The 17,417-nt window shown below is 38.3% G+C and overlaps 1 protein-coding gene across 1 annotated transcript; it reads left to right on the forward strand.

The window, feature by feature from the left end:
• Positions 1-12,258: 12,258 nt before the first annotated feature.
• Positions 12,259-12,873, forward strand: LOC146000609 (uncharacterized). Its single transcript, XM_083138364.1, has one exon. It carries the CDS (start codon positions 12,259-12,261, stop codon positions 12,871-12,873), a length of 615 nt encoding a protein of 204 aa, XP_082994490.1.
• The last annotated feature ends 4,544 nt before the right edge of the window (positions 12,874-17,417 follow it).

Consider the following 17,417-nt stretch of genomic DNA (forward strand, 5'->3'; position numbering starts at 1 on the left):
CTACTGTGTAATCAAAAAGCTCATATGAGCTTTTTGGCTTAGTTTTAAGTGTAGCCAAAACAATATCAAAAGAGACATATTTTTAACAAGCTTATAGACAACAATCTGGCAGATGCAGCTTTTGTAAGTATAGCCAAATCAATCTGAGGGGGTTCATACTTTCACGGGAAATTCCCGAGAGCTTTTTTACAAAAATCTTAGGTTAGACAGAGTAGCAATAAGCTTATATAGACATCTTGCCCTAGTTTTAAGTATATTCAATTCAGTTTGAAAAACTCATACTTTCTCGCACCAGTAATATCACCAATTACACTACTCCCCTACGTCCACGTCGAACTCGATCTCCAGGTTCGGTTCGTTGAGATTGGCGAAAGTGCAACAGTTGGGAGGGAAAGATTGCAACTCGTAACTTTCGATTTGCTCCATTGTAGTTATTTATTACATGTTGATCTCGACGATGGCCGTTGATGTTGCTCCCGCGAAAATCACAACTTATCCTTTTTCGTTTGTCACCTCCAATTCAATCTAGTCGATTCGATTTCAACATACCTGAAAGTATATCGGCGACGAGGGCGTGAAGACGATCGGTTCCATGAATTCCGAATTTGGTTTGAAAGTCGCTACGATTCCCATTTGCTTGTGATTGCCGATATTATCTGCTTTTGTGATCATTCCTTCCGCCACGTTGCAGTGTAAGTTCAGTGTCTGGATGGCCAGGAATTTTGGAATGTTTGCGCCGAAATGCTTGATTCCAGGTTCGAGTTTTGTGTTGCTCTCGAAACCCAAAAGTTCTCCGATCGTACCCAGGTCCACGGTTTCCGTTGGGTGGGTCACGAAATTTTGAGAGAGAAGTACCCCTTTCGGTAATTCGGCTTGCAAGGTGGACAAATTGTACTGTCCCGGCATGATGCTGATATTTTCGTTTCCGACCTTGATGCTGTTGTTGTGTTCGGTCACGTTTGGGAATAAGGTACATGCTGTAGAATGCACGAAGGGCTATGGATTTAGGACAGACGATATCGTCGTGTAACGTGAGTCTCATGACCGAAGTTTCGCTTGTGAGATGGAAAACTCCCACGATGATGTTTCAGGTTCCACGATGTTTTCTGGAAATCTCGAATCGACGGGTAATTTATTCGAGACAGAAAGGCGAGCATGGAAACGCAGAGGTCACCGCAGTTTACTTCCTCGAAACCTTGGATTCTCTCGTCGTTTTAGTAGAGGTTGGAAGTGTCGAGATATTTTACTAAACCCGACGGTGGAACACCTCCGAAAGAATCGAAAACGAAAGCGTTGTTGTTGTCTGAATTTTTTTGACATAACATATCCAATGAGTGCCTGGATTTTCGTAATTGTCCAAGTTGACTGCTCCACACTCTTTTTTCCTTACTGCGGAGGGTAAAGAATCTGACATGAAAACTCCTCTGAAGTGTTTGATTCCCATCGGTTCGATCAGAGATTCAATTACTGAGCGTTTTTTTTTAAAAAAACTTGCTCAAGACGCCTTTACCTTTCATCTCCATTTCCAGGATGTGACGTTTCTGTTCTTCCAATTCCGCCTTGTTCCTTTTCGAGTCGATTACGGTTTTTGCTATGGCTGAACTACCACCTGCCAAACTTCTCACAGCACCCAAAGTCGCTAAAATTGCTGGAATGCTGAATATGAAACCTCCCGTGTGTGTCTTTTTTCTCGAACTCTGCAATATTTTCAATTGAGGAGTGCTAAGCAACAATTTCATTTCGTGACCTTTGGACAAGCAAGAACCTTACTTTTCTCGTTGTTTCTTGGTGAGTAATCCGTCGAGGGCACCCAAATTTTTTAGATTCGAGTACGGTAGTTGGTAAACTACACCCTTGGGCTTAATGATGATGCTCTGTTATTTATACATATATTCTGTTTTTCTCTCACTCGTTTCACGTGATAAGTTTTTTTTATTTTTTGACAATCGGTTATTTAAATATATATTCTGGGAAAACTTTTTCTTATTTTTGACAATCAGTGGGAGTCGAAGAAGAAAGTTCGTGCTTGGGACAACGCGATGAGCTGCACGATGATGCTAGCTGTTTCCATGTTGGACCTATTCCAGTCGTCGGTAAATTTTCTCCTTCCTTGTCTCGCCTTGTGAAGCTCGTCCAAAATGTAGTCCAAGTTTTCTCCTGCAGCTTGAAACATGACGTCGAGATGTTGCAAACTTTTCGTGCCGCATATTTTCCGAAGATGATCCATGAAAACCATCTTGCACGGTGCACGAAATTCCGACGTTATTTTGATCAAGTCGATGTTCCCGTTACCTTCATCGAACTTAATCGTAAATATGTTATGCAGCAATTCGATAGGAAATTCTGTTATTTGAAGTTGCGTCATTTTTTACGGGTGTTATTTATAAACCCCATCCCAATTTTCGTTTCGTGTTCATGGCGATTGTCGTGCTCAAAGCTGCATCCCGTTCTCCCAGAGAAGCGTCCCTGCTCATGAATCTCCCAAAGACTGCATGTTCCAATTTTTTATCTGCTTCGTGACGTGCATCTCGATTTGTTTGAGTCTTGTAAGCGATGTCGTGATCTTTGAATTCGGCGTACAACGGATTCACTCCCCTGTCTCCCTTTTTCCAATCTTTGTTCGAGTTTGGTACCCGGTCCGCAGTACTGGTATCCTGGGCTGTGCATTTCGAACAGTAATTTGTTTATGTCGTTCACGAGTCCCTTGCCTTCTGCCAAGTTCCAAAATTTCGGTGTTAGTGTGTTGATTATTTTGATTAGGTATCCTATTCCCTTACTGTCGTTCACGATGAAGTTGGAAAGTTTGATGCTGATCATGTTCACGATTCCTATTTTCTCGTTGTAAAAGTTACGGTTACCTGCATTTGCTTCGCCTGCTATGACAAGTAAACGATCCTCGAGTTTCCTAACGACGTCAACCCACACGGATTTCTTCGGTAACGTGTTGTAGCGTTTGATGCCTCTTCCACTTTTTATATCGTTCCAAATAGGTTTGATGAGATTCCTGTATTTTTCTCCGATTTGACTCGATTCTGAGTGGCGTCGTTCTTTTGGTACAGAGGATCCGACAATATTAAAATGTCCGTGTAATTTTGATAATCTTAGTCCATGTAATCTTTCGGATATTTTTTGCTGATGAGTTCCCAAAGACCAACCGTACCTGGGTACCTGGACCAACTATCTTTTTAACCTAAATTAATTTTTACGTCGTTTCCTTCGAACGTGACTTTCGATTTTCCAATTTTCCAAATTACTCCTTTGTTAGTTTCCATACTATGGTACGTACAATCCGAACACCTCGTCCTTGTCGAATTTCGTGGTACTCAGGTAATCTCTTGCCAAAGGACCCAACTCGATCATATCCGAAGAAGATGAAGTTCTTCCTATGGCTTGACGTTTCGGCGGTTGCCTGAGTTCAAGAGCAGTGTGAATGCTAGAGAGAGGCGTCGGAGGATAATCTTCGTAATTTCGAGCGGCAAGAGGTGATACGATCCTTGTTCTGTTCCGTGACATTTTTAATCTCCTTACCGAGACCGATTATGGCGTCGATGATGGGTTGACCTTCGCGCTTGTTCTCTTCGTAGAATACTCGATTCTCGGATTTTCAACCTTTGAAACGTTTCGCAAGGTAATCGCGCAAATTCAAGTTGTCTTCGATTTTTTGTTTTGTCATTTTTTTATATGGGGTTATTGTAAACGTCGTGTGACGTTGCAACATTCGTAAAGTCGTTGATTTTGTTTCTGTACTTTCCGTCGGCGGCTTTTCCAGTCATGTCGATCGCAGCGAATCCGAAATCGTCACTGTTCCAGCAAGAAGAGCAGAATTTCGAAAATTCGATGTAGTTCTAATCTCCTCCCATGTAGTCATCGTAAACATGCTTAAGATTGGTGTGATCTTGACGAAACAAACAAATAAAATTAGTGTTGTATCTTAGTAACTGCTTTGGAATTTTGGAAAAAGTTTGAGCTAGGTAAAAGCAATCCATTCTCCTGTGACGACCTTGAGTGAAAAAGTTACGAATTACATTTTGATTTTCTAAAATTAAGTCGTCGAACACCACGACAGCATTTTCGTGACAGCTGTCGAGTGGTTTAATTTCGGATTCGAAGATTGCTATGTCCAGTCCCTCGTTCAAATTAATGAGTTGCTGGTATTTCAGTTGTTTCAAACTTTTGGAGAACACGTACAGGTGTCTGTTCTTCCAGTCCAACCAATTCGGTGCGAGGATAAAATTGTCCACCAGTAACGTGGTTTTTCCACAATCGGAAGGACCTACGATTAGACAACTAATGTTATCCGGTAGCAACTCGCCGTTTTTTTAGTTTGACATTTAAAATCTGGTAGACGCTTCACCACGTTAGTCATAACATTACTTCGTTTGCATTGATCCAACTCTTTTCAGGAAGTCCCAGCCATTTTACCAACAGTTTGTTACCTTTCCTGCGCAATACTTTCTCGATGAGGTACGTGTCGGGGTATTTAGTTTTAGAGAGTTCCTCTTCGTAAAACCTTCCTTTCAAAATTTCATCGCGACTATCCTTTATTATATACGTGCTGCGGTTTCCAGGCAGAACTCGAACTACTGTAAAATGTTCCGTGCTCCAATTTTGAGTGAATCCCTTCTCGAACGTACGTTTGAATTTGCTGATCCTCACCTGGTCTCCAACTTCGTATTTAGCTTTCTTGGTCGTGGGACAGTACTTTCAACAGTAAACCGTAGAAATTAAACTCCGCTCGTTAGATTTTTAACGTCGACGGGTTTCATGCGTATCGTGCTGTAAATTGTGTGATTGTAATAGTCTACAAGTTTCTGTAGGATGTCGACCCATTTGTAATTTTCCTGAAGCGTGAACCATTTCCACATGTGCGTTTCAAGGTTCGATTGAAACGTTCCACTATGCTGGCTTTTATGTGACTGAAGGTCGAATAATGTTGAATCTTTCTGGAAGACGGAGTTGTAGAATTCTTTTCCGTTGTCCGTTTGAAGGAATCGAGATCGTCTGCCACTTTCATCGAAAATTGTTTCGAATGCTTTGGCTACACATGTTCCCGTTTTGGTTTTTAGAGGTAAAGCCCACGCGAATTTTGAAAATGTATCTTTGACGGTGAGGAGGTACCTCTTGCCCTTGTTGATTTTATTAAATGTTCTTCAAATTAACGCTGCTTATTTCGACGAGGTCACATTGCCACAAATCGTTGATGCCTTTGGTCACCACCGATAATAGTTTGTAGTTGCGACGCGCTGGTTTGTTGAACTCGTTCACTATATCCTTCCTAGACATTGAGCGAAAGATTTCGCTTGAAGAGAATGACTAACGTGATTGGATGTTTCGAGGATGGCACTTTGCTGGTATTTTGAATAAAAAGTTTATCTCCAGCGACCACATCAAAAGCCGTAAGATCTTCATCCTTGTGTATTTCATATACATAATGTGTTTCTTGTCCAAAAATATCGTTAGGCATTATTTTTATTTATTTATTATCGGATACGGGATTCTCAATTCCACGAAGAGAGGAATGAGTTTGTCGTATTCTCCCAGAAGCTCGACGTATAGGCAATCTTCTGCAGAAACATCGTACGTGGTTGCAGCGTCCATCTTATTGTGGTTGATTCGGTAAATGTTCTCGCCGGAGGAAACCTTGATTTCACCCGCATTCTCCGGATTCACGAATATCCGAAGTTTCCCGCCGATCGGAATCTTGTAGAAATTTAAGTTGTTGTTGAAGACGTAAAATGTTTTGCCAACTTCCTCGTCGTATTTCGTCCAAATGCTGTTCAGGTGAATAATCAACAAACCGTTGAGTTTACATAATATTGAAGGCAAGAGATTATTGAAGCTAGGTGATGCAGTTTCCATGACGATTTGCTTTCTGAAACCGAACAAGTTCATAGGCATTCTGGTTATTTTATGTGAAGAGTGTGGTGGTGCGAAGAAGAATGTGTACTTTTTTTACATGCATTGAGTGCAATTCTTTCCATCTTCTAAACGATGGTGTCCCCATGGGATAGTGTGAATCCCACACTCGAGAATGGATATTTTGCCGTCGTGAGGATCCAATGCTAACTTTAATAGTTGTGATGTATGATCCATGCTTTGGATCCTTCTCTCGGCCTTCAATATCGACGACGATGCATTAACACACTCGACGTAATCTTGAAATAACAGTTTGTTCGCAACTATGTTTCTTCCCACACCTTTGGCCTTCTTGATGATGCTACCCTCGGCTCGAATCGCGTACATTTTTAAACGCAAACCGACAAACTCGAGGATGATGTCACCATTTTTCACATCTTTTAATTTTCCAGGTACTTTTTTGTTATGGGAAGGAATTCCAAATCTGTTCGGTTGAGGATAGGAAGAAGTATCGTAATAATCGAACATGCCAGGGTGTTTCAGGTCTTCGTATAAGTTTGATGTTTGTATGGAATAAATGAAGCTGTCCGTGTCTGTGTACAAGAGTAATATATTATCATTGTAGAATGGTTTCATTACGTCATATTAAAATTCGAACATGTGCAGTTTCGACAAATATAAAACCGTAGCTCCAACGTAAATCTGTTTTCTGAATTTTATTAATTTATTTCGAGATTAAAAAGTGCCAGATTCGCTTTGTAAATTTTTCGCGACTTGAATCAAGGAACGGCCACCCATTTTCTGCATGTATTTTTATCCGAAATTAATTTTATGTCTATATGCTTTCTAACATTCTCCATCGTTTTTCCATACACCGCGTTGTTTATCAATTTTAAAAAATCTTTGTCTAAATCTGAAGTGAGGTGGTTCTGTTTTTTGTGTTGGTCTCAATATATGGTCTTAATCACTCGGAATGTTTAAACTTGAGTATTCTTCTCACATTAACTACCATAACTCCCTTCCCAATCAAAAACCGTAGACTTTTGTAGTGCACGACGTATCTCTCTTTTGATTCAAGAGACAACAGAAGCTTTTTTTCTTTTGATTCGGGTGTACATTTGATTTCGGGTGCTGGTGGTAAATCCAAATTGTCTGGAAATTCGAGGTCCACTTCTGCAAAGAAACCACATTCTCTATCTTCGAAATTATTTATATCAATTGAAGTGGGATCAACCCACTCGAATCCTCCGTAGGGAAGCTTCTGTATCATAACAAATCCATACAAATTGTTGACATCAAGATAAATAATGTAACTTGATGGTTTATTCGAGTTATATTGATTCTCAGACATATGCATTTTGTTGGCTTTTGCATGTCTCTGCAAACATTGAACCATTCCCCCACGTATCCCCCTCTCGATAAAAAGTAAGATGTCCACGTCCGAAATAAGTTCCAACTTGATATTTGTTTGGAGCAACATGGCCGACCACGCCAAACGAGGAAGGCTGTAAGAATGTGCAGGATCCAACTTGTAAATATTCGCTGACGTTTTCCTGAATGCTTAAAAAACATCTGCGAGTATTGTTAGGTCTAATTTAAGCATGCGTCGTGATAATCCTCGAGAGTATTGCATTTCAATTTATCCCACATTAAATTTGCATGCTCGTATTTTTCGTCCGTAATATCTGAACCTTTGAGTCGACTGTAAAACGGCGGGAGAGTGTTGTCATTAAATTTAAGATTCATCGGTTACATATTCGTATGAATAAATGACTTTACGTCTAATAAGTTCTATATCTAAGTTGGAAAAACTAGCTCTAGATATTTTGAATTGCTCGTCTGAAAGTTTACTCGCTAGAGCGTCCAAGCTGGCAGAGAGAAATCTGTACGAATCTAGAAACCTCATCTCTATGGTTTGTTTTGTTCCTGGAATCTTAACTTTCTTACTTATAGATATGTAACGTTCTTCATTTTGAGCGAGAATATCTATTTTTCTCTATCATAGCCGAGATGCTTAACCAGGTGGTGAAAATCATATCCGCTGCCGTTGTGGAAGAATATGGGGACTAATTTTGTTTTTTGAATTTTTAGATTACAGATATTACATAATGCCCCTATGTAGCTTCCGGTGTAATGATCGTGGTGGAATACTTTTCTGTTATCAACCGTGAAACCTGAATTGCAGACCGGACAGACAACAGTGGCATTGTGAATTTGCAAAGTGGTAGCGCATAACAGAAGCATCGATTTCGATTTATTCAACACGCTACCAATTTTCCCAATCTCTTCGACCATCTTTTCAAGGAAGTGTTTGATTACATTTGGTCCTCGGTATACGTAAGGATCATTTGTTTTTTCTGATGAATCACGCCACACAACCACATATCCGAAACTCGAGGCTTCGTGCAGCTGAAAAGATGTGGTGGAAGAAAGTTCGAGGTCCGGGTCACAATAGGAGAGCGGTTTGAGAAATGCTTCGAAATCCGCGATGATTATGGCCGGATGTTCAAGCAAGGCCTTGTGCATCCTGAATTTTTCGACCTCTTTCACTTTTGGCATCAACGCACGGGTTTATTCTCACAGCAATAGATTTTGTGTTCGGCAAGTTTTTGAGAAGCAATTTGACGACTGTGAAGATTTTGTTGATTACGTTGGTCACGACCATCGAACGTGGTTAAGCATCTATGACAAATCTTGATTTCCCCGTGATATTTGGTTATTTGGCTTCTAACCAATCGGGAAAGTGAACGTATGAGGCAATAATGGAACTTGTCATTGTCTGCAATGAGAAGCAGGATGATTTCAGTTGTCTCTTCATCATCTATCGCACTTATCCTGAGTGGATATATTGCATGCTTGTCAGGTGTGTAGCCATACACATTGGTAGTTAATTGTTTTCCTTTTTTGTTTCGTGTACGCGACTCGAATCTTGTTATATCTGATATTGTCACCGGATATTCAATGCCAGACATGGCATATTCAATCTCATCTACATATTGCGTGTAATGAGAAACCTGCTCCGGATTATTTGATTGATCAACCGGGTAGAGAGCCGCCAAGATGCACCAAAGAAAGCACTTTGCATCATTATTTTGGATTATCAACAAAGCTCTGTTATTTTGAATTTTCGGTGGAAGAATCACGTAGCTGGAAGCACGAAGAATTTGCTTAAATGAGCGATTAATGTGTGAGGACTATGAGCACAATGTCCAACCTGATACCCTACCCTCGAAATCGTCGTGTTTCTTAACCAGTTCGTTGGAAAGATTAGTATAGAAATCGTCCAAATTATCGATGTCCGCCACATGAAGAACCTGGATTTTCGTTCTGTGATAAAAAAAAATATTCGTTGTGCCATCGGGTTTCTCGTATTCAGAAAATATATCAACAAATACTTTAATGGAATGGTTTGTTAATTTATCTTTCAGAATATTTATTATAGATGTTTTCGTTTCACTCAAGAAACTAGGAATGTCATAGCCTGGTTCCGACATAAAAGAGAAATCCTTGAGCTGGCCCTTAAATGCAGACCTAATTGGTTTACGTTCATTGGATAACTTCATTTTTTTTAAGTAGAAGCTTCAGTCGAAGGATAATCAATTTTCCTTTTCAGTAGAGTTCCATTCGATAGTTTGCAAATTTTCAGATGCCTATTTAGATTAGGAATGCTAATTTTCTTTCCTCACTGAGGACAGGGCTTCGAAGGTAATAAACAATTTATTCTCGAACCCGTTTCGTTACACCTTGCCCTATGTACTGATAAATTGTTTCTTGAGATTAGCTTCCCACAAGTAACGCATTCGGTTTTATCATTTTCACTAGCGAAACTGGTGGATGCCATTTTTTAAAATACGATTTCACACAAATAAAAAATAAAAAAAAACGACAGAATTTTTTAGTATGTTATTTATAGGGAATTTCTTGGGGACAACACGTAACGCCCGATCAAGTCAAAATGCAATGTGGTCAAAATTCAATCTGGTCGGAATCACTAGGAAACACCTTTAAAAACAAGTTAAAGGACCATGGTCGCAAACACGATAGAATTTGCAGGTATGTTTTTTATATAGAATTTCTTGGGGACAACAAGTAAAATCTGACCATGTAAAAAATTCAATGTGATCGAAAAAACTAAGAAACACCTTCGAAAAGACTCTTTAAACTTGAAATAATTGTTCGAAAACAAGTTAAAGGACCATGGTCACAAATACGATAGAATTTTCAGGTATGTTATTTATATAGAATTTCTCGGGGACAGCAAGTACGTAAAATTCCAATCAAGTCAAAATTCAACGTGGTCGAAAAAACAAGGAAACTCCTTCAAATGACACTTAAAACTTGAAATAATTGTTCGAAAACAAGTTAAAGGACTATGTTCGTAAATACGATAGAATTTGCAGGTATATTTTCTTATATAGAATTTCTTGGGGACAAGTAAAATTCCAATCAAGTCAAAAATTTAAAAATTTTAAATTTAATTTAACCCTTTCCTAGATTGAAGAAACCTTTGTCATTTTTCCGAAATTTCAATCACTTCAATTATCTTGACTCAATTTTCAAATTGGCCATTACCAAATTTACCACAAGGATATGGCGGTTTCTAAATGACATATTTTAGTGAAAATAAGTTGACGTAGTGAAAAAAAGATGACAGAAAATTCCAACATTCAAGTTTTGCTCACAGATGACTGTCAAAAATCGCGACAGTATCTCGGAAACTACCTCCTCCTGTCGAAATATTTGAATTTTTTTTCCAAATGTGTGACCCCGCCGCGTTGAAAAATCTATAAATGCGAAAAGACAAACACACGGGGAGATTTTGACTATGTGTAAAGTTCAAATAACCAACCCTGAGACCTTCTGTAAACAAAACCACGTGCATTCAGAAAGCATTGCAAACTCATAGAAGTAAAATAATCCACACGAAAATCCAGCGTTGTTACAGGATTCATTACGTAAGGTGAAACAACGGCAAATTTGTAGTATGGGATACGCTGCCGCAAATAACGCCTCACTTTAAACCCAATGCTCTTTCTTTTGTACTTATTGCTTCACCTTTATGGTTAACTCTTTGCTCCAGTAATCATTTTTCATAAATTTGGCTTCTTTGTTGATTGCGAATTGAATATATTTTACTTGCATTTTTTTAAGACAAAATGATATAACATGGTAATGTGTATTTCTAAGGTGTGATATAGATAAGAGTGTATTTGAAATTTGTTTGTAGATTTTATGTAAATTGTATCTTATGCAACTAAGATATATAATGGACATAAACAGCCATATGCAATGCTGTAAGTCCAATAAATATATTAATGATGATGATCAAAACAAGACAAAGAAAGTTCGTAAATTTATTGCTGTTGGAAACTTCGACAAGCATCCTAATAACGATTTTTGTTCCGCCAAATATAGTGCACTTCGTAAAATAACTTGGTGACATGGCAAGGCAAGATAAGTGTGAACATTTTGTAGGAATATTCAGTGTTACTTTCAGTGAGCTTAGAGATTTGTGTGTGTATATATAATTATATTTTATAACATTGGTTATTTTCTAAAAATCATCATGTGAGCAGCAAGGAAGGAGTGCCACTTTCAACATGGCGAGTTCTATGCGTGCGGGAAGGTCTCCGTGTTCTCCGAGCTTGTTTTCAAAGCACCAGCAAGGACAGCCTTTGAAAAGGGGCGAGAAACAGATTCTAATCAATATTTATGTAATGTTCTGTCAGTGGTATCCTGAGAAACCAGTAAAAGAAGTGGTTAAGTTGGTATCCCAGTGCAGTGGTGTGTCAGTGTCTGCAGTTCTAAGGGTTATGAAAGAGAGAAAAATGTCCGGGAAAGTTGTCTCTCCCCCAAAAAAAACACAAAGTTGTGTTTCGTGTTAATAAGTATGACGATTTCGAAGTAAGTGCAATAAGGGGCAAAGTGCATTCTCTCTTTCTAAACCAAGAACTGTCTACTTTGAAAAAGGTATTAACTGAAGTTAATAATGATGAAGATCTTCCAAGTTTCAGTGTGTCTACGTTAAACCGCCTCTTGCTGGATGTTGGGTTTGTTTATGGAAAGAGGAACCGAAAAGCAGCACTTGTTGATAGGGATGATATAGTTGTTTGGCGGCGAAAATACCTAGGATCTATTCGGGAACTACGAAACCAAGGTAAGAAAATCTATTACTTGGATGAAACGTGGGTGAATGTGGGGCACACTGTAAGCAAGGTGTGGCATGATAGCACTATAACCTCAAAGAATTAAGCTTTCCTCGAAGTACTATCAACTGGACTTAAACAACCATCAGGAAAAGGCAAAATACTAATTATCACTCACATTGGAAGTGAAAATGGCTTTGTTGAAGGTGCGGAACTTATTTTTGTGTCCAAGAAGACTGGCGATTACCATGAAGACATGAACGGTGATATTTTTAAAGAGTGGTTTTCGTCTGTCCTTCCTAAACTTAATGCGGACAGTGTAATGCTCGACAATGCTCCCTATCATAGCGTGAAATGCGAAAAATTACCGACCACTGCTTGGAGGAAAGGTGATATTTTAGAATGGCTACGTATCAAAGGTGTCGTACTTTCAGCTGATTCATTAAAGTTGGAACCTTTGGATCAAGTTTCCCACTTGAAGCCAAGCTACGAGAGTTACGTGATAGACGAAATGGCAAGGAGAGCGGAGCACACTGTGTTGCGCTTGCCCCCTTACCACTGTAACCTCAATCCCATTGAATTGATATGGGCTCAAGTCAAAGGGTACGTTGCCAGGAACAACAAAACATTCAAGCTTGAAGAAGTGAAGAGACTGACTGAGAGTGGCATTGCTCAAATTTCAGCTATGATCTGGGCAAATGCAGTTCGACACGTTATTGAAAAAGAAGAGGGAAAACTGTGGGATGTGGACAATTTAACTGAGGACTTGAATTTTGAAAGATTTGTTATCCAAGTCAGCGACAGGGAAAGTGAATCCGAAGACAGCTATAACGAAGATTTGGCAGTAAGTGAACCCCTTCCATCGAATTAAAAATACATATTTTCTCCCTGTCTCAACAGTTTGGGTATTGTCGTGACATATGAAATGTCAAGTGAAGAGGAAGAATCAACGTTTCATTCTTCTCGGCTTGCCTTTGATTTCAGTCTGATTGAAAAAGTCGCCATCTTTTCGTTCTGCCACCAGAATACAATACTCTGCACGTCAACAATATTGAGAACTGTTTTGGTGTGAGTGAAATACTGAATTAAAGTATAGTTAAAATATGCTTACGATTGTCTTTGCTTTGTCACTAATAGGAAAATTAGCGTACTATGCTTTTGTTAGTAAATATACACATTGGATAGGTTATTATAAAACAGAAGAAAATAAGAATTGAAAAGTTTTAATACAACATTTCTGTTAAACATCCATTTTGGCTCTTATATAAAATAAATAGTTGCGGCGAACTATGAGTGTAACAGCAAATGATTGCGGTATTCGGCGGTCATGAATCAGCTGACGCGGAGTGATACATCGGATCGGTGAGACTGTTTGTTTACAGAAGGTCTCAGGGTTGGTGATTTACACTTTAGAGTACGCGTACGAAATGTTTTTTTTTTGTTTTTTTTGGTCCACCAACAACCTTATGATTGCTTAGCGGTTCGAACGAATCGTCAAAAAATACAAATAAAAGTACATCGTAGAAGATTACTTCGAGGGGCCCTCGAGGTTCGAGTGTAACGTGAAAAATAAAAAAAAGTACATCGTAGAAGATTACTCCGAGGGCCCTTCTTACTTATGATGAAATTCTTACTTATGATTGGTTTGAAGCGCTTAGTTTACACTTCTGCAAAAATAGGTCAAAGGGTGCTTCCAGCTCCTACCTTTTCACCTACTACACAAGTAGGTCAAAGTAAAAAGTGAATAGGCTAAGTTATATCACGTAAGATCGTAGCATACCTACAAAGGATGAGGTAGGAAAAACCTAGTTGCGGTGAAAAGTGTACTGGAACGTCATGGAACGCTATAAAATCTACAAAGAAAATTGTCATAATGTGATACGACACAGGTTAAATGCATAAAAATAGGGGATACCTACAGAGGATTACTTAGAACGAATCTTATTACACTACTTTCATATGAATCATAACTGTTCTCCAGGACTTAAGCTATATGTTTCACAGATCTTAATGGCTACAAAAGTGAACATACTGGCAAAATTTCTAAAGAATACATTATGAAGATCAGTTTTAAACTTTAAGTATGGAGGCTTATTCACATGAAAATTAATATTTTTAAAATGGTTAAGCAAGCATTCATCTAAATTTGAAAGACATCAATAGACATAACTGTTAGCATCATCGTAATTATCAATCTCACAAAACGAGTTTGCAATCACAAAATTGATAAATGTTATTGCCCCAAGTGAAGGTGAGGTGAAGTGTAGCCACTTGATTTGCATAATTTGCAAAAAATATCCCGCTATGTCCCCATTTCATTGTAACAATTTGTAGCATGAAAACATACCATCTACCAATTTTTGGACCAATACATGAGCAAACACCTGCCCACTTAGTAATTTTAAATTTAAATATCATGTGTTTTGGTTTGGTATTTTTAAAAAGATCTTGCATATTTACACCAAAAGCATGGAGTTCTACTATCTACCACTAGAAATTAGACTAAACAAACACTTCATTTCCTCAAGAAAATGAAGAACATTAAATCTTAAAGATGATGGTGTGGAGTATCCAATAATGCAAAAAAGAAAACCTCCTATAATTCTAAGGTAAAGGTATAGAGAGAAGAGATAGAAAGAAATAGAGACACGACAGAGAGAGAGAGAGAGAAAATAAAAAGGCAAGGAAGAAGAAGAGTGAGTGAGAAAGAAGGATGAAGGTGTAGAAAGAAATAGAGGAACGAGAGACAGAGAGAGAGAGCAAGAGAGAGTCGGAAAGTAAAAAGGCAAGAATGGAGAGTGACTGAGATAGAAAGAAAGATGAAGGTATAGGAAAAAAGATAGCAAGAAATAGAAAAGCGAGAGAGAGACTGAGAGAAAATAAAAAGGCAAGAAAGAAGGAGAGTGAGTTAGAAAGAGAGAGAGAGAGAGAAAGGGAAAATAAAGGGGCAAGACTGAAGGAGAGTGAGTGAGAAAAAGATGAAGGTGTAAGAAAGGAGAGACAAAGAAATATAAAAGCGAGAGAGAGAGAAAATAAAAAGCAAGAAAGGAGAGTGAGTGGGAAAGAAAGATGAAGGTATAGAAAAAAGAGATAGGAAGAAATAGAGAAGCGAGAAAGAGAGAGAGGGGAGAATAAAGAGGCAAGAAAGAAGGAGAGTGAATGAAAAAGAAAGATGAAGGGATATAAAAATAGAAAGAAATAGAGAAGTGAGATAGAGAGAGAGAGAGGGCGTGAAAATGAAAAGGTAAGAAAGAAGGAGAGTGAGTGAGATAGAAAGATGAAGGTATAGAACAAGATATAGAAAGAAATAGAGAAGCGAGAGAGAGAAAGAGAAAATAAAAAGGCAAGAGAGTAAGAAAATAAAAAGTCAAGATAGAAGGAGAGTGAGTGAAAAAGAAAAATGAAGGTATAGAAAGAAATAGAGAAGCGAGAGAGAGAGAGAGAGAGAGGTCCGTCACTATCTTGTGCCAATTTGATTCTAACATTTGTTCATCGTTCTTCTGAAAAATTATTCCTAATATTTTAATTTCCTGTACATATGGGATCCCTATATCTGGATATTGTTGATCCCATGTGCCAAAGGGTAGCGCCTTTTGATTTTTACATATTTATTTTGGCCCCACTAGCACTGCAGTACATATGTATGCAGTATGCAGTATATCTGCGAAAGCAAACACTTGGTTTTCCTTAAAGGCGTGTATTGCATCGAGAATAGTTTTTCTGATGTATTGCAGGAAAGGATCCAGGGTTAAAGCAAACAAGAGCATATTAAGTGGACATCCTTGCTGAATTGATAAAAACATCTACTTCTCATACATGAATTAATGTTAAATATACAGTTATGCAAATTGTATATAGATATATAGAATATTTAAATTACAAATGTCTGTAATTTAAAAAACAACATTAGTAGTAGTAATGATAGTAATGTAATAATAGTAAAAAAAAGGTAAAGTGCTCCCCTGTACTTAGCACCATGCCATGAAGGCGTATAGGGGGTGTGGGGGTAACGCCCCAAACTTTCTTGATCCGGTCATGAGTGGGAGTGATGTGATCAGCATCACGCCCCTGACCGCCTTTACCCCCCAGGGTTTCCCCCAGGTACCCATGTAATAATAGTAGTAATAATAATAATAACAACAAATAAATAACAATATCAGTAATAATAGCAATATCATTACTTTTATTATTATTAATAATAATGAAAATAGTGTCTGTGACTCTGGCCCTCTTGACAAAAAATTCTGTGGGCGTCCTTGCGACTTGCCTCTTACTTTACACAAGCTATTACGCATACACCTCCAGTGTGTCAATGTTCAGATATTATTTACCAGCTACTGGATTTTGTTCCCCATGTTGCTCATTGAACATTGTGATCAATGGAGCGATCCACATGAGCGGTTCTCTTTCTACAAGTCGAGTCACATTCTGCTCGTTAGTGGACACCATTCGCATTTGTCAGTTTCGACCTTCCTAAAACTGTTCACCTTTAACGGATCCTGTTTTAGTGTGTGAGCAACGATATCACGCACCTACTCAACAGTTGTATTAAGATTTATAAATATTTATCTATTAATTTAACAAAGACAGTTTCCAATATCTTAATGGTACGTGTCGTTACATCCACTATAATGAGACGTATTGTCATACACAGAGCCTAAAACGTGTCAATTGACACGTATATTTTGACTCCAATTACAAATTAATTTGCATAAACTGCAAGTGATGCACTTTTTCATGTGTCAACATACACACAGAAATGCATATAATGGCACTTTTATCAGCTGGATTTCCGTGTGTTGCACTAAATGAGACGATCAGACAACATCATTTCATTTCATGTATTTTTAAGGCAACACACGGAAAACCAGCTGATAGACGTGCCATTTTATGCATTCTTTGTGTATTTTGATACAACAAATAGTGCATCATTTGCAGTTTATGCACGTTAATGTGTTATTGGAGTTAAAATATATGTGTCGATTGACGCGTTTTATTTTCTGTGTGGGTAATTACAGTGATGAATTTTCAAACCAAGTTTAACTTGATTAAGTTCTTGTTTAGCTGAAACTAATCGAACCCCCTTTGATTTTGCTGTAAGCAAACAAGAGACTTCGTGTTTGGAAGAATTACTGTTTATTCTTTAATGCATGTTGTCTTATGAAAAACAAGGAATAGTTTGAAAGGCACTTATGTCAAATCCACGCATAGCGTGCGTGCAATCGAACTCCTTAAAGAAGCTGACTGGGCTCTAAGAAATAAGAGCATCAGAGGAACGTGGAAACTCAATAAAAATTATGGAAGCTGAGGCTGTATAGGCTAATTATGGGCCAAAACAATGATTGGTTCACACGTTTTCTTTTTGATTGTGAATGTTTTGGAACGTTCTTTAAATGTGAGATATTCTTCTTCAGC

This window comes from Lepisma saccharinum, chromosome 16 (genome assembly GCF_977018435.1).
Source record: "Lepisma saccharinum chromosome 16, izLepSacc3.1, whole genome shotgun sequence".
NCBI lineage: Eukaryota > Metazoa > Arthropoda > Insecta > Zygentoma > Lepismatidae > Lepisma > Lepisma saccharinum.

Coding starts and splice junctions, on each gene's coding strand:
- LOC146000609 (XM_083138364.1), top strand. CDS start 12,259: ATGAACGGTGATATTTTTAAAGAGTGGTTTTCGTCTGTCCTTCCTAAA.